Source organism: Dama dama, chromosome 3, assembly GCF_033118175.1.
Source record: "Dama dama isolate Ldn47 chromosome 3, ASM3311817v1, whole genome shotgun sequence".
NCBI lineage: Eukaryota > Metazoa > Chordata > Mammalia > Artiodactyla > Cervidae > Dama > Dama dama.
Window position 1 is genome coordinate 62303014 of NC_083683.1, and position 27699 is coordinate 62330712.

General features: G+C 40.0%; 1 protein-coding gene across 3 annotated transcripts in view; it reads left to right on the top strand.

Moving 5' to 3' along the window:
• GRIP1 (glutamate receptor interacting protein 1) overlaps nucleotides 1–27699 on the top strand; it is a 442838-nt gene that overhangs the window by 313864 nt on the left and 101275 nt on the right. For 2 of the 3 annotated variants that reach the window (XM_061130618.1, XM_061130619.1), the window contains exons 8-10: nucleotides 16165–16312; nucleotides 18105–18274; nucleotides 26927–27082. In XM_061130618.1, the coding sequence (XP_060986601.1) occupies nucleotides 16165–16312; nucleotides 18105–18274; nucleotides 26927–27082 (474 nt within the window). Of the gene's footprint in view, nucleotides 1–16164; nucleotides 16313–18104; nucleotides 18275–26107; nucleotides 26264–26926; nucleotides 27083–27699 lie in introns of all 3 variants that reach the window. The other variant, XM_061130617.1, reaches the window with a different exon arrangement.

Sequence of the window (27699 nt, forward strand, 5' to 3'; positions counted from 1 at the left end):
CTACTTCTTAGGACCCTCTGAGGTTCTACTGCAGACAGATTATTTGAGATGTCTCACCCTGTGGATACCTACAGTGGGTGACCCTAGGACTCCTCCTTCTCAGAGGTGATTTCCATAACTTGAACACATCTTTTGAGTTCCTTAAAAGACAGCTTTGTGCTGAGTGGTACATTCACCTGTGGAATCGGCTTCACTTAAGCCTTATTATCCAAACAGAATTATAATAAAGGCTTGACAGACTTTCTAGCAGAATTCTCACACTTGGGAAGGCATATGGTGGGGAGGGGGGGATGTCTAAGATAGGTTTGGGGCTGGTCAATCAAGTTGAAGATATCATTTGGCAGGAATATTATATATGCCACCTGTGAAAAAAATGAAAATTAGTTTAATTTTTATAATTTGTGTCATTGAAAGCCTCCATGTGTAGTTTAAGTACCTTGTCCAAGATATAGATTCATTAGTTATAGATTATAAAACTCAATCCGTAAGTAGTGTAGCACAGATAATCTGAAATTGCAGAGAGAGTTAATATTGAAATCATTTGCAACACTTAAAGCTGAGTAAGTGGAACAACACATGAAAATCTAGCTAGTGATACGCTACACAGCTGTCTAGCTCCCTCATCCTGAGCTCCTTTCTCTTAATGTTAGAACAGCCTCTTGATGACATCACTGTATCTTACATAGATGCAAACACTAAACGTTTTGGAGGCAAGTAAATCATCATTTAGTTTTTTTGATTTAAGAGTCTTTTCTCTAGGTTTTTCTGGTCAAGTCAAGAAAGTAATTTTCTCAACATCTACCAGGAAATTAATTAGTCAGCATAGATAATAATGACATCAGCATGTCCTGGGTTTAACCCAAGAAATAGTAGAGAAGAGAACTAACAATATACGTGGTTAGTTTCTGCCAAAAGTTGTGCAAGGTACTTTGTACGTTTTATTAACTCTGTCATAGCAACTCTGTGACATGTACACTATTATCCTTATTTTTCATAAATGAAGTAATGTCTCGAAGAAATTACAGCAGTTGCTCCAAGTAACACAGATAATATCATGTTAAACCTTGGATGGGTCAGACATTAAAAAGTCTTCCTGCAGTGCTGGATACTTGGGTTCAATCCCTGGGTTGAGAAGATCCCCTGGAGGAGGGCATGGCAACCCACTTCAGCATTCTTGACTGGAAAATCCCATGGACAGAGGAGCCTGGCAGGCTGTGATTCATGGGGTCACAAAGAGTCAGACATGACTAACAGAACATGTCCATCCATCCCAAATCTAGGATCAACCTCTTAAGTCTGATAGTGTACCCACCGAGGATTGAGATTAATTATAGCCAATCTATGAAACAATAAATGTTTTAAGAATGGATGCAAGTTCTGGAAGCAGCAGAAAAACTAATGGAACATGTCTTTGTTTTATTCTAAACAAGATTCTGAAGTTGAAATGTAAGACTCAATGAATATTCTTTCAAAAATAAAAGTTTCACAGGGAATACTTTAAAGACGAAGTCTTACCATTTAAATTATAAATTGTTTTAGGCCCAAATTCATAATTGAACCCCCTCCATTTTAAAAATCCCAGAACATCAAATATTTTAACAGTAGGTCCCTAAGAGAGTTCTGAGTATGAAAGAAAAAAGTGAGACACTGAATTAATTATCTACTGGTGTTTAATCATTCAGGCATTTTTATTGATTTGAATTCAGGTAAAGTTACTCAGACTAAAGGAGTGAGACATAGTATTTCAGAAATGTTCCTACTTTTTAAATTTGAAACACAGTGTTTTTTTTCTTGTTTTTGTTTTTTTTATTGGAATATAGTTTACTTACAATTTTGTGTTAGTTTCAAGTGTACAAAAAAGTGAATCAGTTATAGATATCCACTTTTTAAATATTCTTTTCCCATATAGGTCATTACAGAGTATTGAAAAGAATTCCCTGTGCTACGCAGTAGGTTCTTGTTAGTTCTGTATTTCATATACAGGTGTATGTATGTCAACCACAGTCTTCCAATTTATCCCTCCCCCGACTCTCCCCCTGGTAACCACAGATGTGTTTTCTACATCAGTGACCCTGTTTCTGTTTTGTAAGTAAGTTCATTTGTACCATTTTTTTTTACAGTCCACTCCTACATCTTTTTTCTTTACTGTCTTAATATCTTTAATATATTGAGAGACATCATCAGAGATTCCTGAGTGCTACATCTGCAGCCCAGATTTCTGTAGAGAAGCAGCAGTGTTAGGCTCTAGCTTGTCTCCCAAGGGAGAGGAGGAATGGATAGTCCAGGAAAAGGCCGCAAGTGTCCTCCCAAAGCAGGGTCTGTGTTCACTTTTTAATATAGTAAAGATACCGTGAATGATGTAGCACCATCATCAAAGTTGGGGTTCTGTGATGAAAGGTTTAAAATGGAGCAGTCTGTTAGCTCTTGCCTTTGGCAAGAACTCTCGCCTTCCCTGATTCTATAGACGTGTCCAGAAACTACTTGGGCTCCATTAAATCCTTAATTTCCCACAAAAAGAGTGAGCTCCACTTCCTGCTGTTTGTATTGGTTTAGGGAAGTTTTCTACTCTCATATTTCAGGAGTTGTTTCAATTTCTGTTAATAAGAGTATGTCTCATAATAGCGTGAAGTGCTATTTATCACTTTCAAATGCCCTCCCTTGTCAAGAAATGCATGCCTACAGAAGATATTATGTAACCCAAAAGGTAAAAAGATAATGTTCAAAACATGCTTCTGAAAGCATGTAAGCCTCGCAGGAGACACTGTTCTTTAAAGTTGACAACCCCACAGTAATTGAATCTCAGCATCATTTGTTTGAACCCCTATCTGATGCTAGAATTTCTTCAGGACTTTTCTTGCCAAGCTCTACTTAAACACCTCTGATAACCAATATCTTCCTGCCCATCAATCCTATAGCCCCAAACAAGAGCCCTGCACCCTCACTGCGTGATGGAATCACTTGGAGAGTCTTTAAAATGCCCAGGCCTGTACCAGAGAGCTGTCGTGACCAACAAAACAAGATGAAATACGTGGAATCAGCTTGTAAACTATAGCTTACAGGAAAAACATAAGGCATGTCATCATACATCCTGTTAAAAATCATTTCTAAATATCCACCCATCATTCCAACCTGTCTAAATGTTTTTAGATCCTGATTCTGACATCCTACTTATTTTGTATCCCTTCCAGCCATATGTCACATTTTCTATTTAAAATTTCACTTACTTTGTGACTAATAAATAAGTATTATTGAGGACCTACAGGATTCAAGACGCTGGACAGTGAGGCTAGTACTTCCATCCAGTGGTCACACTGACCCAAGCTGGGGACCCTCTTAGTGCCCCTGCTCTGCTGATGCCCTGATCAGGCTTTCTTTGCTTCTTCATTGACATGGCATTGGTCATTTTAATACATGGTAATCAAATTATTTTTCATCTTTTAAATCTAACCATTTCTTTAGACCATTACATTTGCCCCATGTTGGGTGTTTTTTTTTTTTAACATCGCATTTCCTTCCTGTCAAGCTCAAGGTCAGCCAAGAAATACAGATGCTTTAAATATTTCTGGGCTTGCCTTTTGGCTCAGCTGGTGGAGAATCCACCTGTAATGAGGGAGACCTGGGTTTGATCCCTGGGTTGGCAAGATCCTCTGGAGAAGGGAAAGGCTACCCACTCCAGTATTCTGGCCTGGAGAATTCCATGGACTGTGTAGTCCATTATTTTTGGCACCTTACAAGTCAATTGGCTTTTAGGATGTCTGCATAGTTTGTATTCATTTGTCTATTTCTGATCTGTTCCTAGAGAACTAGAATGCTTTTTTCAAATGTAACGATAAAACCAAACCTAGCACAGAATGCCAAGGAGAGCCTGAGTCTTGTCATTAAGCCATTAACTCTTCCTGACTGACAGTTCCCTCCCAGTCTTGGGAGATTAAGAACCCTTAGTAGTAAGAATTCTTTATCTATCTTGCAGGCACTTACTCCTACTTAAGTAGTTTCTTTACCTCAGCACAGCCTAGTGGAGGTTCATCCCATTTTCTGTGGGGATCACTTACCAGAAAAACCTGACACTATTTTTAGATGGAGGAGGAATCAGGCTTTCTGGAAAATGATGATATGGAATATGATGATTGTGCAGTAGCCATGTATATATGCCAAATCATTTAAATAACCAGGCCAAAGGATTTTTCCCTTTGTGACTGATGTTTCCATCTTCCCATTGGTATCAGTCACTTAAATGCCAGCTTCGCCTGGCTGTCTATGCTTTTTACAGCAAGTAGGACGTAAACGTTTTGAGTTTCCTGAAAGCTTGCTCTTGGTAGACAGAATTAATGCCCTTAAAAAAAAAAAAAGTCCTCACATTGGTACTGACAATGGAAATGCAAACTTTCAGAGCTTGTGCAGGAAAGGGGTACAACCTTGTTTACAAGGAGTGCCCAGGTCACTGGGCCTGAGCTCAAAGACCTCTGTAAGGAATTGTGTGACCTGATTTTTCTCACCCCCTCTTTTAAAAGTATAAAAACTCTTTATCATTTTTCTCTGTAGGATAAAATTAGAGCCCTAGGAAGCTTTTAAAAATAGTTATTTATTTATTTGGCTAAACTGGGTGGCTTAGTTGCAGCATGTGGGATCTAGTTCCCTGACCAGAGATCAAACCTGGGCCCTCTGCATTGGAAGCATGGAATCTTAGCCACTGGACCATCAGGGAAGTACTGAGCCCTAGAAATTTAAATTGAAAGACTTTTGTTAGTATTCTAAAAAAAAAAAAAAGTTTAAATATCTATAAAAACTAAGTCAGACTATCAATTCTATCAATTTTAATACTGAAACTCACCATGTAAATTCTAACATGATTATTTCATATGTTATTACTCACTTAGCCAGGAGCCTTAACTCTCTCACTTATTTAACTAATATGTTCTAGTTTTCCTTGAACTAAATACATAATAATACATCACTCTACAAAAGACCAAGAAAAGCCAAGACAGTCTTAAAGAAAAATAACCAGAGAACTTATACTATGAGGTACCAAGATCTATTAACAAGCTAAAGTAATTAAGACAGCATCATCCTGCCATAAGGACAGACAGATTGATCAATGAAACAGAGGAGAAACAGAACTGTAGGTACACAGTCATCTAATTTATGACACAAGTGACTTTGTAACACACTGAGGAAAAATGATCTTTTCAAAAAATGATGATGGGTCAGCTATATTCTGGTGGAGAGAATATATGATGACTCTCCTTATCCCACACCATACACAGAAATCAATTCCAGACGGACTGCTTATCTAAATGTGAAAATTAAATAGTAAATCTGGTAGAAAAAGTCTAGGAGAACATCATCATGACTTTACAGCAAGCAAAGATTTCTTAAAGAGAACACAAAGTACTAACCATAAGGGAAAAAAAGAATAAGAACTTCTTTTCATAAAAAGACACCATTAAGAATCTGAAATGGTAAGTTATAGAGAGGGAAGATATATTTGCACAACAAATATCCAAAAAAAGACTCAGATCTGATTATGTTTGTTTGTTTGTTTAATTTCCACAAACCAATAAACCAGACAACCTAATAGAAAGTTGGAAACAGAGATTTGTGCAATTTGTAAAAGAGGGCTTCCCAGGTGGCACTAGTGGTAAAGAACCACCAGCCAATGCAGGAGCCGTTAAGAGCTGTGGGTTCGATCCCTGGGTTGGGAAGATCCCCTGGAGGAGAGCATGACAACCCACTCCAGTATTCTTGCCTGGAGAATCCCATGGACAGAGGAGAATTGGACACAGCCGAGCAACTAACACATGTGCACACTAACCCATGCTGCTAGATGTCAAGATGGTGGTTACCTGTGGGTCAGGGAGGTGATTTAAAGGAATATGTGATACAGGGATTCTTTGATGCCGGTAGTGTTCTATTTCTGGGTCTGCTTACACAGATCTGTTCAGTGTATGAAAATCTATCAGGCTTCAAACTTAAGATCTATGCATTTCTCCATGTGTTTGTCACGTGTGCTGCTTGTTCAGTCCGTCAGTCGTGTCCGACTCTTTGCAACCCCATGGCCTCTAGTCTACCAGGCTTCTCTTTCCATGAAATTTCCAAGGCAAGAATACTGGAGCAGGCTCTACTCTAGGGAATCTTCCCAACCCAGGAATCAAATCGGCTTCTCTTGCATCTCCTGCATTGGCAGGCAAGTTCTTTACCACAGTGCCACCTGGGAAGCCCTATGTTTATTATACTTCAGTAAAAAAGTTAAAAGCAGCATAGGCCAATAATCAAGGTGCAAAAGAAAGATGAGTCCTGTAAAATGGAAGGGGCAGTGTCAAGATAATCCAAAGTTAATAAAATTACTAGGGTGAGGCTGCTGCAGAGAATGGAAGTAATCATCAACCATGCTTTAGCCAAACTCAAGTTAATGTGGGTATATTATTGAATTCCACTTGCATTGTTTGGACTCTTCTTTCAGTACAATAACTGCATTCAAAATGGTCCTTTTAACTCCCCAAGAAAAACTTAGGATTTCAGATAAAGCTCATTTGAGTACAGAAGGTATACTTTTTGTTGTACGGGTGTATTTTCCAAGTAGTGAATTTCAATTGACAAAACTAAACCAGCAATTTTTTAAGTTAAGAAATATTTATTAGAGTTTTGCTCATCTGAAAAGGGTTGCAATTATTAGTAGCATTATTTGAAGAGGATATCACTGATAAAACTACTTTTAACTAATGGGTAATTTGAAAAGCCCCCCAAAGGTACTTTTTATCCGAAGGAATGTACAGCTGACAAAACTACTATTACCAAGCACAGTCTTTCTACCACCCCTGGGAGGTTCTAATCAAGCCTGGAGCTCTGATTGAAATGCTGAGCTCAGAGTGGGAAAACTGATTAACAAAATAAAAAATCCAAAGTGTTTCCCATGCAAACAGTCATCAGCGTATCTTATGTAATTATGTAGCCCATAAATCAACACAGCATGCAAGGGCTTCACTCAGGGTGTAAATATCTTAATGACTGAGACGTCTTTAACCGTGAATAATTTATATCTACATGATCCATTTTTCTCAGCCATGCTTCACTTCAGCAGAATAAACTAATCTTCTGTCAGGGGATGGGCTCTTGATTATTTCTTCCTGATTTTTCTTCTGTTAGTTTTTCTCATTTTGACACAGTCCATTTTTTTCTCTTGCACTTTCTTTAATAAGGGTGCCCCATTCATCTAGCCTGTCTGCTCGCTTTTATTCTTCCTATGCATCTTATTAGACATCTTGGAATAAAGCCAGGGCTTTTGGACTCCAGCTTTTCATCAGACCCTCTGTGGATAGAGCTGGATGGCAGCTAGGGAACTAGGCTTAATACCACAAGGCAGTATGAGCTTCCTGATGTTGCTGTCTGGAAACATGTATTATGGAAAGCAATTGCTAGAAAAGGCTAATGATCAATTAAAGCATTTGTAGATCCTCTTCTGTGATGCAGAGAGTAACTGCCACATGGGTAATTCTGGAAAGCGGTACTCACTTAAAATAGTTTTGTTTTCCTAGAGCCCATTAAGATAAAGGCAGCTGAGAAGCATTCAGCTTCTCAACTGAGAAGCTCACCTCGAGCTTTCCAGCTCACCATGCTGTCTCCTCAGACCGCCATAGGTCTTGTATCATTGCGTTTCCCTTGACTTGTACCGTAAATGTGTGTGTGTGTGTGACTCAGTCATGTCCAACTCTTTTTGACCCCATGGACTCTTGCCCTCCAGGCTCCTCTGTCCATGGGATTCTCCAGGCAAGAATACTGGAGTGGCTTGCCAATTTCTTCTCCAGGGTATCTTCCCGACACAGGGATTGAACCCAGGTCTCCCACATTGCAGGCAGATTTTTTACTATCTAAGCCACCTGGAAAGCCCTGTACTATAGATACTTGATAATAATTGCCTTTCTCTGGACAGTCCTATGGACAGGGAGCTTCAGTCACCTTCTGTGGGTGGTGGCATACCTGATATACTTTTTGACATACTTGAGTAAATCTTCCTAGAAAGCTGGAAATCATATCCTATTAGATAACCCAGTATTTTATAAGCACTTTGACTCTTAATGTATTAAAGTTTTCATAGGGTTTGGGAGGATTGCAAACATTATGTGTCCTGTAGTTTAAAAAAAAGTAGAAACTTCATGAGGTTCATCAGAATAAATTTCCATAGTGGAATCCAAAAGTTCTATCCCACCCCTCTCTCTTATTGGCATGGACCCCAAGGGGTTATGTGAAGGAAGGGGTAATATATTTTCATGTTTGAGTCCCCAGTGCCTTCTGAGGTTCCTGGAATATATAAGTATACTCAATAAATGTATTTTAAAATTCATGTTGTTGCAGGAATGATGATGTAACCTGCAGACTTAGAAAGCCCAGTTGCGTGGGAATGTGAAGTGGGTGATCTTCTATCCTGGCAAGAGTCTAGTTAGGTTTCCCCAGCCTCCTGAGACTACATGAATCCTTCCTCTGACTCATCCGATGGCCAGAGCATTTGGATCTGGTCTAAGTCATATGTATGAAAGCGAGCATACCAGGGTCTCCTCATAGAGGACCATTTGAATTATCTAGTATCCAGCTTTTGCTGGAAACCTGGAGTAAGAGAAAAGATTGCCATTTAGGTAGGTCCCTAGAGAGACAGCCAATCTCTCTGCCCTGGGGCCTGTCTTTTGATCAAGCTGACCATCACATTATCTTGTCTCATTACAGAGACAGCATCACTGATTTGCTTTTTAATCTTATGCCTCAAGAAACAGCCATTATGAAAATACATTGAGGACATCTCCCCATTATATCAGCACCATCTATTGGGCTTCCCTAGTGGCTCCATGGCAAAGAATCTGCCTGCAACGCAGGAGACCCAGGTTCAATCCTTGGGTGGGGAGGATCCCCTGGAGAAGGGAATGGCTACCCACTTCAGTATTCTTGCCTGGAGAATTCCATCTACAGAGGAGGCTGGCGAGCTACAGTCCATGGGGTCTCAAAGAATCGGAAACGACTGAGCAACTGACACTTACAAAACTCCACGGAAGAGATATCTTTCAGAGCTCCCTGCTACAAGAATCTTTATTTCCACTGTAGGGACTAAAAGCCTTCCTCTTTTCCAACAGTGCAGGATTGACCATGGTTTCCAGGAAGTTTAGTCATATTTTCTAAATGTAACGAAATTCACATAATGTATAATTAACCACTTTAAAGTCTAAAATTCAGTAGCATTTAGTACATTCACAGTGTCATGCTGCCATCAGCTCTGCCTGGTTCTAAAATGTAAACAGTCAGTCTCTAGTCCCCTCTGCCCCCTATCCCTGGCAGCTACCTATCTACTTTCTATCTCTGTGGATTTCCTTGTAATTTAAAGTCATTTTTGTAATTCAGTCAAAGCATCTCTATTAACCCTTGTGGGCAAGGTGTTCATAGGTATTTTACTCTTCCTGATTGCTCCTTTATGTTACATTTGTTTCTTTGTTTAAAACAAGCAGCCTCCAGACTTTTGTGGAAAGAAGTTGAGTGGAGATATGTACAAATAAGGATACCCTCCTTTGAACCTCCAGAACCATTCATCCCTGAGTGATGCCAGTCTCTTCTAAGAGCTCATAATCCTAGGGGTAGCTCATTTACTTGGCCATTTCTAGCTGCTGTGTTGCTATTCAGTCACTCAGTCATGTCCAACTCTTTGCGACCCCATGGACTGCAGCACTCCAGGCTTCCCTATCCATCACCAACTCCCAGAGTTTGCTATACTACCCACGTACAGATGGGAAATGACCAAAAAGTTCAAGTTCCATCTGGAAGAAGGTGGGTTACCTTTCTTCCAGTAAGCTGTTCTCTAATTCTTTTGCTATCAGATAAATTCAAACACTTCTCAATCCAATATTATGAGGCATTGAATACAGATCATGCAGGTTAGAATTTAGACAAAGGAAAAATATCCCTCCTCATCAACATCATCTGGGTATGCATAGGCACTGTTATAAGAACAGCCATTCAAAAGATTTAATCATGGGGTTAACATGATTTCAACCACACTAGGAACTCTCAAGCACAAGAATGTGACTTAAATGTCTGCATCATGACTATTGCTAGCATTGCATCTTGAATAAAATAGCAGGCCTTCTTTCTTTCACTCATTCCATCAACAGGTCACATTGAGCACCTACTGTATACTTAGATGCTATATAGATACTGTAGAGAGTCACAGTCATAAGCAAGGCATACACAACCCCTGCAGCATGTAGCTTACATTATTCATCAAAGAGCAAAGAGGTAATTGAACAACTAATTGTTGAATCACATTTATTAGATGTGCAGTGAAGGGAAAGCATAGGGACGCTCTTAAAGCATATAGCAGGCAGGTTGACGTGGTTTGCAGGGCAGGGCAGGCGTCCTGCAGAAGTGACATTTGAGCAGAGCAGTGGTAAAGAAGCAGGTGATGCAGGGACAAGGAGTTGGAGAATTCCAGATGGAATAGTACATACAAGGGACCAGAGGCAGGAAAGTATGCTTTTTTTTTTTTTGAAGAATTGAAAGAGTAGGAAGCTGGAGCAGAGAGAACAAAGACAGCATGGTGGTAAAGAAAACAGGTGAGGTAAGCAGGAGCCAGGTCCTATAGGTCCTTGAAGACTATGATAATATATTTTACCCTGTTATAAGAACAGCTATTGAAGGGTTTTAAGCATAGGCTAGCATGATGAGATCTGCACTTTTAAAAAAATTGGATCTGAATTGGGGAAGGTGGGAGCTGTGGGAGGATTGGGATATATCAGATGATGATACTTGGACAGAAATGGTGATTGTGGAGATGGAAAGAAAGAATGAAATTGAGATCTGTTTAGGAATTAGAATCAAGACAGATCTGTGAGAGTGAGGAGAAGATGGAGTTGGGGACGACTCCTGAGTTTCTGGTTTCCATAATGGAGTAAAATATGAGTCATTCTTTAGGAGGGGACCTGGAGAAGAACCAGTGGAGTAGGGTGGACTTGCCAGTCAGTTTGGTTATGTTGTGTCTGATAGGCTTATGAGACCTTCAGGAATTGTTCAAGGTATCAGTGAAGGATGTGTGCTAGTGAGTGAAAGTTGCTTAGTCGTGTCTGACTCTTTGCAACCCCAAAAACTATACAGTCCATGGAATTCTCCAGGCCAGAATACTGGAGTGAGTAGCCTTTCGCTTTTCCAGGGGATCTTCCCAACCCAGGGATCAAACCCAGGTCTCCCGCATTGCAGGCAGATTCTTTACCAGCTGAGCCACAAAGGAAGCCCGAATGTGTGCTGGCCACATGAATTTGAGAGTGATCATGGTGAAATAAAACTCTGGGCTGCTAAAGAGAGAGACCAGAGGGCTGCGCTCATATTCCATAAACTGTTATCAACAATCTATGATCATCTTTACATAAGATAAGCACCTTCTTTCCCTCATCATTTTTTTTTTCTGCATAAGTTAAGAACTCAATATGACACAGTTTTGATAGAAAGTTAAAAGCTGTGCCCTAAGAAGTCCTTCATACTATGTGATGAGGGACAATCCCTCAAACTCAGTCTTTAAAGGATGTTATCATTGTCATCAAAATATTTAAGTGTCTGAGATTTTGCTTCCCATCTTGATAAACAATAATTATCTAGAATCACTTTCATATCTTGTAGCTCCCTTCTTCTACCCATTAGTAGGATGTGTTGTGCTAAGTCTTTTCAGTCATGTCCAACTCTTAGTGACCCTGTGGACAGTAACCCGCCAGGCTTCTCTGTCCATGGGATTCTCCAGGCAAGAATACTGGAGTGAATTGCCATGCCCTCCTCCAGGGGATCTTCCTGAAGCAGGGATCGAACCTGTGTCACCTGCATCTCCTGCATTGGCAGACAGGTTCATTACCACTAGCACTGAATTTAAATTCAGCTATTGTATATTTTCATAAAGTTTATTAAGTTTCTCTAATTTTCTGATTCCTAGTAGGCTATTCCTTACCTAACATTGCTATTTCTCTGAAGAGACATAGATTATCAGGATTAGGGAGCTTTTACTGAAGTCCCCTAATTTTACAGAAGAAAATTAGGTCCAGGGGAGATGATGGCTTGGGCCATATGGTAAGTTGGTGGCATATCTAGGGCCACACCTCCAGGCCTCTAGACCTGAGCCCAGCTTAGAATCATACTGCTTCTTCCTTTAACCATGAGTTTATGGTTCTCTTTTCAAAGTTCTAAAACTTTCCATTTTAAATTTTAAAAAAAAATCATTCCTTGCACATTAGGCTCCCCTAAATGGAAATATTTCATTTGTTGTTCCTTCAAAGCCTTAATGGGGCAAATACTACTTAAAGAGAGACTGTTATTCTATTAATAGTTTCCATTCCAGAGGTACACCAGAACAGCTGTGAGTAAAGTCTCTCTCCCCCTCTAAATTAATGATAGCAGAAAATATGATACCCTTTTTCTATGTTTCTTAATATTCCCATTCCTATTGTTTCTTCCTACAAGAAAAAAATTTATATTAATTCTTCACTGTAAATGGAACATTAGAACCTTACAAAAATATAATTTTTAACACCTTGACTTATAGGCCAGGAAAAAAGAATAGCACTGTAAGAGTTTATATTTAAATAACTTCTTACCTCTGCTGATAAGCTCTTTACAAACTCTGATCTTTAATCCTAATGTAATACTTTTAAAAAAGGTGAAAACCTAGTGTGTGTCCTGGGTCACAGTTGATTGTGGCTTTATAAAATTTACATTTGCAAATAGCTATTAATGGCTGCTTCTAAGAATAAAAATTCAAGAAAGGTATTTTGGGGGGGATAGACTCAAGTGAAAAGGCCTGTCAGAATAAAGATTCAGCTGGCAACAGCAATTCACACTTACCCTACTAGCTTAACTGTGATAGTTTATCTCTCAGGAGAGTGAACAGTCTCTGGAGATATGGTCTCAGGAATCTAAGGTCCTCTCCCTGGTGGTACCACGCCCACGTCTGATGGTGGAAGATGGTCACCAGTTCTGGGCCCGCAGTGCAACGTCAAGAAGGGGGAAATGAGACAGAGGAGGGCACCACCTACCATTCTTTTTAAGAATGCATCATGTCTCACTTCTGCTCACTTCCTATTGGCTGGAACTTTGTCACATTGGCTGCACCTCACCAGAAAGGAGGCTGGGAAGTGTTGTCCTTAGCTGGGCAGCCATCCAATCAGCTAAAACTTAGAAAGCTTGTCACTAAGAAAGAAGGAAAAATGGGACACCATGAAACAGTTCTCAGTTTCTGTCATTTGTTAGAGGTTAGGTTATAAGTAACAGAAAAGTTTGTTACTTTCATCTGGGAATCCCCATGAATTTATATTTAGACAGAAAAGCATGTGGAAGAATATAAGTGATTGTCTCCTCACAAACCTATCTGTTAAAATCCATCAAGTCTTTGGGATATCTGTCCTTCTAAAATTAGTCCTCCTAAAGTCCATCCTAAAGGAGATCAGTCCTGGGTGTTCATTGGAAGGACTGATGCTGAAGCTGAAACTCCAATACTTTGGCCACCTCATGCGAAGAGTTGACTCATTAGAAAAGACCCTGATGCTGGGAGGGATTGGGGGCAGGAGGAGAAGGGGATGACAGAGGATGAGATGGCTGGATGGCATCACTGACTCGATGGACATGAGTTTGAGTAAACTCTGGGAGTTGGTGATGGACAGGGAGGCCTGGCGTGCTGCGATTCATGGGGTCGCAAAGAGTCAGACATGACTGAGCGACTCAACTGAACTGAAAGTTCTACAAAGATAATGTGAGAAAAGACTCCACTAGGCCAGAGCTCATGTGAGGTTCAACCTGAACAGGAAGAGATGTTGCAAGGGAGCAAACTCCAAGAAGAGAAGGACAACAGACCTGGGGGTGGAGCTACAGGCATCAGATTATGTGCATTTGTTTCAGCAATAGAACTTTGACTATTAGAGCTGAGAAGGAGGAAGAATTGCCTATACTCATGATGGAAGGATAACTCAAACAGGGGCGATAAGGACTGACCTGAATTCTTTACGAGGAGGTCCCACTGAGGCAGGAGAGGTGCAAACCACTCTTTCAGATAGGCCTGGGGACTGCTGTCTATAAACTGCAAGGTGAGAGTCAGGCAGGACCCTGGGGAGCGTATGACCAAGAGAGACACTGGGGGGAAACGAACTGGGAAACAAGGGAGAAGAAGAGAAGCCAGATGTTGTCAATGGCCTGAGGTCAGGCTGTCAACACGGCAGGGTGAGCAGAACCAGAGAGTAGCCACCACCACAGAGTTAGACTCATCGGAAAATTACAGCCAGCACACCTGAGTCACAAAGTCTTCTGACTGGACTAAGACCCTTGGCTCCTCCCAGCTATTGTTAGTGAGACTCTCCCCTGGAATTGACAGGAAGAAATACAGGCCCTAATGGTCTCTTAACTTTTTCTAGGACTAGATATTTAAGAAACACAGTGCATACAAGAATCCTTAGGCCTGGAGTATGAATGTGGTTGGCATGACTGTTCTCATCTTTACCTTATTTAACAAATATCTTGCTTCATCTGGGACTGAAGATGACTCGGTCCCAGGGGTCTTTCAGCTTCCAGAGTCAGCACATACTGTCTGAGCTTCACTATAGGAATACATTTTCTAGTTCATCATATCTGAGTGCTGGCTTATTGATATGAAGATATACTTTCAAGGAAGACAAAGTTATATTAGTACCAAACACCAGAGTAGTAGAAAGTCATAAAAATACTACTGAAAATATACAGTCTTAAAAAATGAAATGATTCAAAGGCTTGGGGTCATAGTATGCAATAATAATATTCTATGTATACAGCACTTTGTAAAATGCTTTAACTGTACACTGATTCCCATTGTAGTAAACGCTGAGGTAGAGATAACACTTTCTAGGTAAGCAAGCAGACTTGGTTTTCATAACTGGTCTATGTTACCATGACCAAAATATTGTGAAAAGAAGAAGTACAGGTGTTATAAATCCACATCCAAAGCTCTTTCCCATATGATCTCTTCCTCTTCTGAGCTTTAAATAGCGTCACGCATTGTCTCATTTATCCATACATTCATTCAACAACTATTTATGCACAAGTCTCTCTGCCAGGCCCTGAGGATGCTGTGATGGACAGGACACAGGCTCTGTCCTTATAGCAAGCTGCTGTCTGGCAGAGATCAGAGGAATGTCGTCCACACTAGTCATTAAGAAAGAATGAGGTGTGTGCAACAAAGCAGGAAAATGGGAGGAAAGGTTCTCACCAGATCATAAGTCAGGAGAGGCTTCCCAGAGGAATTGAAGTTTATACCCGCAAGGGTGAGTACCAGTTGAAGGAATGAAGAGAGTTCCAAGCTAAAAATAAAGCATGTGTGAAGATGCACCTGAGGAAGAGATGACCCTGTATCAGATCTAGAATAGGGAAAACCCAAAGGATTCACGAATTTAACTTGGTCTATGCCTTCCTTTGTGTGTGTGAGCTCAGTCACTCAGTTGTGTCCGACTCTTTGCAGCCCCATGAACTATAGCCCGCCAAGCTCCTCTGTCCATGGAATTTTCTAGACAAGAATACTGGAGCAGATTGCCATTTCCTACCCCAGGAGATCTTCCCACCCAGGGGTCAAATCTGCATCTCTTGTGTCTCCTGCATTGACAGGCGGACTCTTGACCACTGCACTGCTTGGGAAGCATACTTCTTGCCTACTACTTGCCTACTTACAGACATTGTCTATTCACCCTTCCTTCCCACCCATCCATCCATTCATCTATCCATCCATCCATAGAAGGTTCTAAGATGTTTATTGAGTTAATTAATTTTTAAACCCTATTCTTCAGAGACCCAGTATTTGCCAGGCACTGTATCAAGCGATTTAGCATACACACACATATCAAGTAATGTAGAAGACATAAAGAAACATAAGACATTATCCCAACTGATGTGAAGCTTCAATTTTAATTGAAGAGGTAAACCCATGCACATATTACTGTAATACAAGCTGGATAGAACAGGCATCCTAAAAGATGCCCTAAGGAGTTACCACTCACTGGAGGTGGAGATATTAAATGGAAGGAAAACTAAAGTTTTGACAATAACATTAACAGATCAACACCAGACTGAACGTTCTCCACCTTTTTTCTGTGTCTGTTTGCTTATTCATTCTGTTTTGTTTTCTGAAATTTTCTTCCATAGATTCTGTGGCAACAGCATCCGGACCACTACTAGTTGAAGTTGCCAAAACTCCAGGTGCCAGCCTTGGGGTGGCCCTAACTACCTCGATGTGCTGTAACAAACAGGTCATTGTCATAGACAAAATCAAATCTGCAAGTATTGCAGACAGGTGAGTGTCATAGAAAGTGCCTACTTTTCCAAATTGCATGTGTATTAAACTGTGTAGAGATATATTCATATCTGTATACACACATATGTAATACCTACACACATGCACACACAGGTAAAACAAAACAGCTCTTCTGCCAGTTTATACAAGCTTCATATACAAAACAAGTTAGTATTCTAGAGCTTAAAATTTTACCTTCCTTATCAGCTACCCCATAAAGTAATCTTGCTTCATCCAAATGTTTGGTGTGGCCTTTAGAAATAAGAAAAATTCAAGCAACTATGTACATTCACCTACTGTGTCCTAGAGTAATAGCCCATTTTTGGTTGAGGGTAGCTAAGCAGATCTTTATTATGCTCCCTGCAGAGAAGTCATGTGGTTTCTTGAATTGTGAACAATTAAATCCTGCCACCATACAATCTTATTCCTTTTTTCTTCAGGAAGTAAAACAACATTTTAAACATGATACAGTCTTTAAAGAAAGGCCCTCCACTGTTGTTATGTTAATCTTAGAGTTTCACTATATTCAAGGGTCCCCCAAAACATCACTCTTTCTCATGACATAAAAATGCCAGTCTTTTATTCCGAATTCTTCTTCTGATAGATTTACGAATAGGGCGGGGTGGGGGGGAAGACGACCTTACCACCTAATAAATTATTTAACCACTCCTGGTAAGAAAACCCCCACTTCCCATAGCTGAAGCACTCCAGGTACACCCAAGTGGAGTTTTACCTTTAGATGGGAGGGATGACTTGAAATGCTTTTGTCTTGAGTAGACTGTGGTCATCGTGCAAGCGTTTAGATCTGCCCCAATGCCCCGTCTCCCTGCGTGTCTCCAACCCTCTTCTCCCTTCCTGGCGACCTTCTGACTCTGATGCCCTGCAGCCACCCCTGTAGTGGTCAGGATATAGCTCCACTGTGCTCTTGGCTGCATTCAGGCCTTTAACGGTGATGGTAATGGATTCAGGGATGCCCTCCCGTTGAGTGGTGCAGGATGCTTTCATGTTCTGCCTCTGTTTCTCTCCTGTGGCAGAGGGTGAGCAGTTTAAGCAGCTGTCCACTTGACTGGCACCTCGAGATGCTGACGGCTGTGTGTGCTGTTCTCAACTCACCCAGTCTCTTGAGTTCAGCAAGATGTAGCAGCCCACCCCTCCTCCTCCCCAGCTTCCCCCTCACAGAGGCTTCCTTTGATTACTCTCTGACGCCTGCCTCATTTCCATCATCACTGAGAGCTTTTGTGCTCATAAATGTTTATCTCCAGAATAACAAAATAATAAAGAACTGATCTGGGAGCATGTGTGAGATGACTCTGAGCAAGCACTAGCTGAATCTTTCTCCCAAGTTATTCTCCCAAGAAAATAGTTGTAAATGACCCAATTCCCATTCTCCGAGTCCCATCTTTACATTCTGAATATTTGCCAACTCATGTTTATAGATATAAAAACTCAGGAGGAAAAAATCACAGAAAAAAAGTCGAAGGAAAACATTTTCCTATTCTTCCCTCCTCGCTTGCTCACTTCCCCTCAACTTTCAGCACTGCCACCCCCAAAATAATATATTTTTTATAAAGGACAAGGAAAAACTCTTCCTTGAGTTTTTCTGTAGTTTCTACAAGGTTTTACGTTCCTCTTCATACCCAAGATAGTTAATATTTGACAGGTAGTGTTTCCTATGACATTCAATCATTTCCTTTTTCCCTTAAGTAAATGAAAACTGTGAAGTTTTAAGTGTGAGGACGTGAAGGTCATAATCCAAAGAGGAAGGCGTGCCGTCACCTTCTCCTTTTCATAGGTGTGGTGCTCTGCACGTGGGTGATCACATCCTGTCCATCGACGGCACCAGCATGGAGTACTGCACGCTCGCAGAGGCAACCCAGTTCCTGGCCAACACCACTGACCAGGTCAAGCTTGAGATTCTTCCCCATCATCAGACCCGCCTGGCCCTGAAGGGACCTGACCACGGTGAGAGGATCCTTCCAGATAAACCTGTGTTGTCTTCCCCTTGCAATGACTGCTTCTCCAGCTGAGTTAGAAAGCAGAGAGAGGCCAAGTTTAATTCTGCCTCTATCATTTCTTTTCAAACAACAGGCGGTCTTTGTTTACACCTCTTCATCTTCCCAATCCCTTTGACCAAGCCACGGGTGTTTTACCTGAAACCCCCAAATTGAGGAAACACTACTTGAAATAGAATTTTCATGTTTGTACTGTTTGTTTGTTTTTTTAAGCCTTTGGTACAAATTGAGTGTGGAAAGAAAGGAAATAATTTGACTTCCTGTAATTTGCATTGAATTTCTCCTCTGCTTAGAGGGCAGTAAAAGCAAATACTAAAACTCCCACTGTTTAAAAATAGTTACGAAGTGGGCATTTATGCCAGATCTTCAAATATTTCAGGGGAAAAACAGTTTCATGAGAGACTTTGTTTTTCAGAGTAGTTTTTTTCCTTAGAATGGAGAACAAACTTCTCCTAGGAGAAGGAGAATGGAGAATGGAGACCAAATATTTCTCCTAGGAGTATCAGAATATTTGACTATGATTATGCAGTAACAGGTTTCACCTGAGGGAATCTGAATTTTCACTGTCTTGAAGCTTACAGATCTTTTGCTGAGTGTTTATACATTGTCCCACCTAGGCATCCTTAAATAAAACTCAGTGCAAGAAAAAGGACTTTGAGCCCAAAATCAAATGAAGAACGACTCTCCAATGGGGTCTTTGTTCTAACCTCTCCCTTGCTCCTCTTCCTTAAATCAAGCAGTCTCCTTTTTTATTCCTTGAAACCAACTTCTAAAGCCCCACTAGTACTATCAGGCTCCCTAGAGGTGAGGAACACATTTCTTTATGTTTAGAGAGAAAGAATTTTCTCCGGAACCAAAATTTTGCTTCTGAGGAGGTTGTTTATTTCCTATGTCTCCAACCTTCTAAAATACACTGCACTTTTCCACAGTTTGAAAAAAAAGAGGCACAAAATAATTTTCATACTGAATGAGTCAGCTGGATGCAACCTTTTTTAATTAAATGGAGCTTAGACAGCTCTGGAGCTAATGAAAATCTCCAGTACAGCATTCCCTTTATCAGATTTTAATTTTACACTTTGGAGTTGGAGAAATGAGGCCGCCAAGGCAGGTTATGAACAGAAATTCTGCTTCATTTGAATGGAAATGATAAGGGCGTACGACTCATGGGACTGGTCCGTTCCTGTCGGGAGGATGTGTGGGCCTTTCCTGCTCGCTGACGGAGAAGGGAGATTTCTAAAGCTGTTAAGTTTCTTCTAAATTCATCTGAAGGTGCCACTGGATTTGAAGCCCAGCAGGCATCACAGTACACACTGCCTAGTGCTTTTTCAGCATGAGGTTTTGCTTGGTAAATTCTAGTATCAGAATCAGAAATGTGAACAGACCCTATAAAAATGTCATTGTCTTTAGCAACCTCATTTTCCCTGCCTTTTATTTGCCATGTGAACAAATCATAGTTCAAATAGTTTCCACTCATGAAATATTAAATGTTTTTATCTACCAAGACAGTCTGAGATGATGAATTTATATATAAAGGGGATGGAGACCAAGAACTAATTTTTTTTTCCTCACTAGGGAAAAGCTGATGTCATTTGTGATTTTGCAGGGGGGCAAAGGGCTGGTAATTTTAGTAATTCTAACTCTTGCTTCTGAGCCTGTCATCCACTATTGTTGAAAATTGTTCACCATCTTCTTTATCTAACATGCAAGTATCTCCCTACATTTTACATTAAAATCAGACTTGTATTTCCAAAAGGAAATAAATAATGGGTCTTAAACATAATTAAATCCCAATTAAGAAGAGAAAATATACCCCAAACTTGTTATAATGTTTATGATTCTCAAACTTCTGCTTTGAGATGTAGTAGAATTGTTATATAGTTTTACCTTTTTCCATAAGAAATTTCTAGTTGTTTTTTTTTTTTTTCCCAAGATTTCTGATGCTTAAACAGCATGTCTCTCATCCCCTGGGTAGATAGAAATAAAACATTTCCCAGATTTTGCTGAGCAAGAAAGCATTCACCATAGTATTTTCAGGGAAATATAGAAATGGACACATCAACCCGGAATAGATTTGCTCTGCGTTTTGCTGGGAAATAGCAGCATTCAAAAAGCCATAAGAATGAGTTTTTAAAGAGGTCAGAAAGTGTGCCCCTGAGGGTCTTTGGGAGACATAGTCTTGCTTGGAGGAAACTTTGGAAAAGAAAATGTGAGCGGAGTCTTGAGGTTCTATAATTCAGTACCAGGAGAACTACCATCTCTGAGCAACCAACAGTGTACCTATTGCCTATACCTTTGAAGTCCTGGACTAGATAAGAGGGTACAATTAGAGAAGAGAACGAAAGTACCTCCCATGTCAGATTTCAATAGCAATGTCAGCATGGAATGATAGAAAAAACATTATATTTTCCGTACTGTTTATTTTCTGTACAAAGGACTTAGGAACAGACAAAGGAAGAGGTAAGTATAGTGTGGTGGCTGAGGGCAGGGACTCAAAGTCAGACTCTCAGAACTTCAATTCTGGCTCTACCATTGGGAGCTTAGCAAGTTACCCAGCTTTTCTATACCTCAGTTTCTTCATCTGTAAAATGGGTGTTATCATAACTCATACCTCATAGACGTCTTATGAGTATTATCTGAGATAATCCATGTAAAAGTACTTAGCACAGTGCCTGGTATATAGTGAGGACTCAGTGAGAGTTGACTGTTATTCATATTATGGGGACCATTAAGTGGGAGAATGTAAATAAATTTTTTTTTCAAAATGAAGGAGCATCAAAAATGTGACTTCTTATTTTTACTGAAATCCTCGCCTAACATATGAGTATAAAGTACATCACCATAAAACAGAATAGATTTAGAGTGCACGTTCAAAATAGGCTACCGCTATCTTCTCTGGCCTACATTGTTTGTTGAACGCCTTTTAAATTCATTACACATGGCAGGCAGTTTTGTGCATTATCTTATATAATTTTTGTCTCTTAATTATTTTATGTATATGAAGATTTAGTCCCCAATAATAGTTCAAGTCAAAGTAAGTATTATGCCCTACATTTCAGTTCAGGTCAGTTCAGTTGCTCAGTCGTGTATGACTCTTTGCAACCCCATGGACTGCAGCATGCCAGTCTTACCTGTCCCTCACCAACACCCGGAGCTCATTCAAACTGATGTCCATCAAGTCAGTGATGCCATCCAACCATATCATCTTCTGTCGTCCCCTTCTCCTGCCTTCAATCTTTCCCATTATCAGGGTCTTTTCAAATGAGTCAGTTCTTCACATCAGGTAGCCAGAGTATTGGAGTTTCAGCTTCAGCATCAGTCTTGCCAAGGAATATTCAGGACTGATTTCCTTTAGGATTGACTGGTTTGATCTCCTTGCAGTCCAAGGGACTCTCAAGAGTTTTCTCCAACACCACAGTTCAAAAGCATTAATTCTTTGGCACTCAGCTTTCATTATAGTCCAACTCTCACATCTATGCATGACTACTGGAAAAACTGTAATTTTCACTAGATGAACCTTGGTTGGCAGAGTAATGTTTCTGCTTTTTAATATGCTGTGTAGGTTAGTCATAGCTTTTCTTCCAAGGAGCAAGCATCTTTAAACTTCATGGCTGCAGTCACCATCTGCAGTGATTTTGGAGCCAAAAAATATAAAGTCTCTCACTGTTTTCATTGTTTCCATACCTATTTGCCATGAAGTGATGGGGCTGGATGCCATGACCCTAGTTTTCTGAATGTTGAGCTTTAAGCCAACTTTTTCACTCTCCTCTTTCACTTTCATCAAGAGGCTCTTTGGTTCTTCCTCACTTTCTGTCATAAGGGTGGTGTAGTCTGCATATCTGAAGTTATCTATATTTCTCCCGTCAGTCTTGATTCCAGCTTGTGCTTCATCCAGTCTGGCATTTAGCATGATGTACTCTGCATTTAAGTTAAACAAGCAGGGTGACAATATATAGCCTTGATGAACTTCTTTTCCGATTTGGAACCAGTCTGTTGTTTCATGTCCAGTTCTAACTGTTGCTTCCTGACCTGCATACAGATTTATCAAGAGGCAGGTCAGATGGTCTTGTATTCCCATCTCTTAAAGAATTTTCAACAGTTTGTTGTGATTCACACAGTCAAAGGCTTTGGCATAGTCAATAAAGCAAAAGTAGGTATTTTTCTGGAACTTTCTTGCTTTTTCAATGATCCAACGGATGTTGGCAATTTGATCTCTGGTTCCTCTGCCTTTTCTAAATCCAGTTTGAACATCTGGAAGTTCACGGTTCACGTACTGTTGAAGTGTGGCTTGGAGGATTTTGAGCATTACTTTGCTAGCATGTGAGATGAATGCAATTGTGCAATAGTTTGAACATTCTTTGGCATTGCCTTTCTTTGGGATTGGAATGAAAACTGACCTTTTCCAGTCCTGTGCCCACTGCTGAGTTTTCCAAATTTGCTGTCATATTGAGTGCATCACGTTAACAGCATTGTCTTTTGAGATTTGAAATAGCTCAACTGGAATTCCATCACCTCTACTAGCTTTGTTCATAGTGATGCTTTCTAAGGCCCACTTGACTTCACATTCCAGAATGTCTAGCTCTAGGTGAGTGATTACACCATCATGATTATCTGGATCGTGAAGATCTTTTTTGTATAGTTCTTCTGTATATTCTTGCCACCTCTTCTTAATATCTTCTGCTTCTGTTAGATCCATACCACTTCTGTCCTTTACTGTGCCCATCTTTGCCTGAAATGTTCCCTTGGTAGCTCTAATTTTCTTGAAGAGATCTCTAATCTTTCCCATTCTGTTGTTATCCTTTATTTCTTTGCACTGATCACTGAGGAAGGCTTTCTTATCTCTCCTTGCTATTCTTTGGAACTCTGCATTCAAATGGGTATATCTTTCCTTTTCTCCTTTGCCTTTAGCTTCTCTTCTTTCCTCAGCTACTTGTAAAGCCTCCTCAGACAGCCATTTTGCTTTTTTGCATTTCTTTTTCTTGGGGATGGTCTTGATCATTGCCTCCTGTACAAAGTCACTAACCTCCGTCCATAGTTCTTCAGGCACTCTGTCTTTCAGATCTAATCCCTTGAATTAAATGATCTGCATTTAACCTGCCACAAATGTCACAGTGCCAAACATACAATAGGTGGTCAGAATCTTCCTTACTGAGTTATTAATTGAGCTTGACAGAACTCAAAACTGCCGAGTAATTTTCACAGCACTCCATAAAGAACTGGGTCAAAAAATGAGTGGAGAATTCTGAAGTTCACACACTGTGTTGTTCAGTCACTAACTCATGTCAAGCTGTTTGCAACCCCATGGACTGTAGCATACAAGGCTCCTCTATTCTCCACTATCTCTCAGAGTTTTCTCAAATTCATGTCCATTGAGTCGGTGATGCTATCTAACCATTACTCACTGTACATCATTTGAAACACATGATACTTTACAGAGCTCAATAGAGTGGCTGTGAGTATTGATTAGCCAGATCCAACACTGACTGCATCTTGCTAAAAAGTCTTCTGGTACACCCGAAAGTAAAATGAGGATGGCGAAAGAGACTTGCCTCGAAATGCTCTTTGTCACAAGGAAAATGCTGCAACAGTGTGTACATGGACCCTCTGGCTGATATTCTTATTCATTCATGCATGTGTTCATTCACTCATTCATTCATTCATCAGTCATTATATGCCAGGCTCTGTTCTAGTTGCCACAGTGCATCTAGTGAGCAAGGCAAGCAAAGTAGATTCCTATTCTCATGGGATTTACATTCCAGTATAGAAAGACAAGCATTAAAAGTATATTAAATAAATAAAGCCCTTTCAACTATGAAGAATATATTAATAAAAAAGCAATGGGATAACATAGGAGAGACAACTGCTCTATCCAGGGAGATCAGGATGACTTAGCACCTGAGCCAGCCATGTAAACAAGTAGGAGAAGAATATTAGAAGTAGAAAGAGTGAGAAGGGGTAAAGCTAGAGAGATGAGTAGGGCTCACGTTTGATTCTCTTTGTAATTGTAACCCATTGAAATACCTTAAATGGGAGTTGCATCATCTAATTTATGTATTTAAAATATTATTCTGTACTATGGATCCTGGAAGGTAGGTATGTAAGAGATGAACCAGGGAGCCAAGTCTGAAGATTTGGCAGTGGTCAAGGTAAAAGAGGTGGTAGCTCGGTAGCTTGAAAGTAGACTAGTGGAGAGGGAGATAAACCCCAAAACTAGAAACTGAAGTGGTTAGAAGCAAAGGACCATATGTTCAGGACTACAAAATAATGGTGGCCATGAAAGTGTGCTGCAGATTTCTCAGTCTCTTAACTTGTGTCCAGTGAATGAAATTTGTAGAGTGAGAGATACACCTATTTCCTTAAAAAAAAGAAAAGAAAAAGTATTTATTGGCAAGTAGATAGAAAGTAGATGATATCAATGTAATTAAATAAAGAATCATTAGTTTTTATTCTGTGTGCCAGCACCATGCTAAGCACCTTAGGTACATATTCTCAACAGTTGGCCTCTGGGATAGATGCTTTTGTGGTCTCTACTTGACATAATTAGGAAACTGTGGCTTAGAGAGGTTGAGTAACTGGTCAAGGTCAGTTAGAGAAGATGGATTGGAGCCGGAGCAGAAATACAGCCTCAGTCCTTGGCCTCAGCCGGTGGTGATCCATTCATGCTAGTGCTTTTGTTCCATGATCTGTCTCATTCCAGAAAGGCTGAGATGTGGTCAGCGAGGCTGATGTCACTGATGGTATAATTTAAACTCTTACCCAAAGAACTCTCCTTTAAATACTTACAGAGTATCTGACCTCACTCCATGAACAAATACTGCAAAATAATTCATATGTAAGGCACCTGATCTTAGAATCATGACAATAGAGAGAGAAGTTCTTATTTTATTTTTCATTCTTTAAGATAGTTAAGTGAAAATTTTCAGATCAATATAGTAACAAACATAAAAGTGCTCATACTTTGAGACCACTGATCAAATCTAAACAATATTGAAATTAGAATGGAAGTATGATATACATTTTTTAAAACATAAAGAGGACACCAGAATTTTGGAATTAGCTTTATTAAAATTTCAGACATCTTAAAGAAATACAAGAATATTTGAAATATTTTTAATAATTTAATGCCTTCTTTCAAATGTAAATACAGCTTTTAAAAATACCCCCCAAATTTTAAAGTATATTGAGACTTGCATCTTCTTGTTAGGGGTATGGATAAGATCCTGATAGAGTAGTTTATTGTAGTTCAAGTGATGAATAGTAGTGTAATTAAAATGTCAGAGCAGTAAATTGTGATGTGTGAACAGTACATCCTTTGAATCAGGAGCCAGTATGATTTATCATTCATTCTTTTCTTTTTCTCAAAACAAGAGCCACTAACTGGCCAAGATTTGCAAATCTCTAATTACTAATCTTGTGCCATAGATCTTGCAGGGTTGACTTTTAAGTTTAAAAAAAAAATGTTTTAATCTCTGCTGTGAAGCACAGGGGGAGATTAGAAATTGATTCAGTAGTCATGTTAAAAGGAGGAAAAAAATGGGCTGGGGAAAGACATGCATTATTGTTGGGAAGATGAAAAGTTACCATCCCTGGTGTTAATCATAGGTTTTGCTGACCACTGAGAAATGGCCAAAGCCAGGTTTTTTCCCTTTTTTTTGTGTGTGCAAGCAGCCTTCATTTTTTTTTGTTGTTGTTGTTACTTTTTATTTGTGCAGTTCAGTTACTTTCTCCTCTTTTTTGGTTCTTTGTTTGTTTTTTCTTATTTCTCATCATCACTTCATGTGGGCAGTGAAAATTCAGAGGAGCGACAGGCAACTTCCCTGGGACTCCTGGGCCAGCAACTACTGCAACCTTCACACCTGCCATCACTATAACACCTACCACCCTGACCATTGCAGAGCGCCGGCCCCGACATGCATGAAAGCGCCTCCTCCAAACAGCCCTCGTAATGTTCCAGGCTTCCTCCTCCTGGTCTTTTACTTAAATTATATTCTTCTCCTGCCTTCTTCATCTGATTCATACCTTATTTGGTTTCATGGGTGTGGTGTTCTTTTTTTTTTTTTTTGGTAGTAGCAACTTCTCATTTCTGTCATCTCTTAAGTCTCTCTTTTCCATTAGAAAGCATTTGTTGTTAAGAGAGGATGTAAATGTTCAGAATGCTTTATGTGTGGTCAGGAAATAGCAATGCAGAATATTATATAGAAGATAATGTTCCCAGATCTTATTTGTGTATATGGAACCACTTGTGAAGTTCATGCCAGAAGCTGTCTATGAAAATGAGATTACGTATCTGAAGCATTGAGTTGTTTATGGAGAAACTTGCTTTAATGTTTTCTTTTTTGGCTAAAGCAAAACTCGTAGAGGCTCTCTATGTTGCATGTACTCATGGGGGTCAATGCTGCTCCTCAGGCATTTCTGGGCTCTTAGAACACAGATTCTAAAGCGCTGTCTCCATGGCTCCTGAGACTTGGTCTCTGATTGGTTGGAGCTACCTGCCCACCATTGCTGTGCATCTTGTGTGTCTTTCTGGATTGTTGCTGGTTGACAGGCGTGGCGGGCTCACACCCCACCTGAGAATGCTCTGTGCCAAGTCTCCACTCTCTTACAGCGGCTTTGGTGTCTTCATCCTTCTCTCCTACCTCCATGAGTGCATACAGCCTGAGTTCCCTGAACATGGGGACTTTGCCTCGAAGCCTCTACTCCACTAGCCCACGTGGAACCATGATGAGGAGGAGACTGAAAAAGAAAGACTTCAAAAGCTCACGTAAGTGAAATGTCAACCAATGTCTTTTGGCCTGAAAAAAAACTTGTGGGTCCACTGGCATCTTGGATGTAAGGAAACCTATAGGAAGAATGTTTTACAGGAAGAAGATAAGTAACTCACTTCCCTGTGCCAAAGACCATTGAAATGATATCCCTTATCAACATAACAATTGAACCAAATACAATTTCAGACTGGGTTAGTTAGTTTGTCCTACCTTTGCCTACAACATTTTATTTGAGTTTTTTTTCTTGCTCTTTTGATCTGATAAAATCAAAGATGTAATTTTTTTCTCTAAGACGCCTTCCTTATATCCTGGGTACCTTTGAACATGAAACCATTGTCCTTTGTTTCTTATTGACTAAAGCTGGGTCCACTTACTCACTTTGAAAACTGGATCCCCTTTTGGTAAATATGAGTCCCATGTATTTGTATAGTATTATTATGAATTTCATATTTCATGAATCACCCCTGCAAAAAAAGACAGTAATAAGTTTAAATATGCCTTTCAAACTATAGCTTATTCCCCTTAAATGTGCCTTTTCTATCTGTATTTCATGCCTGAAGATTCTAATACTTTCCCAGGGAACCTGCTTCACTGACAAGCATTGCCCTAACAT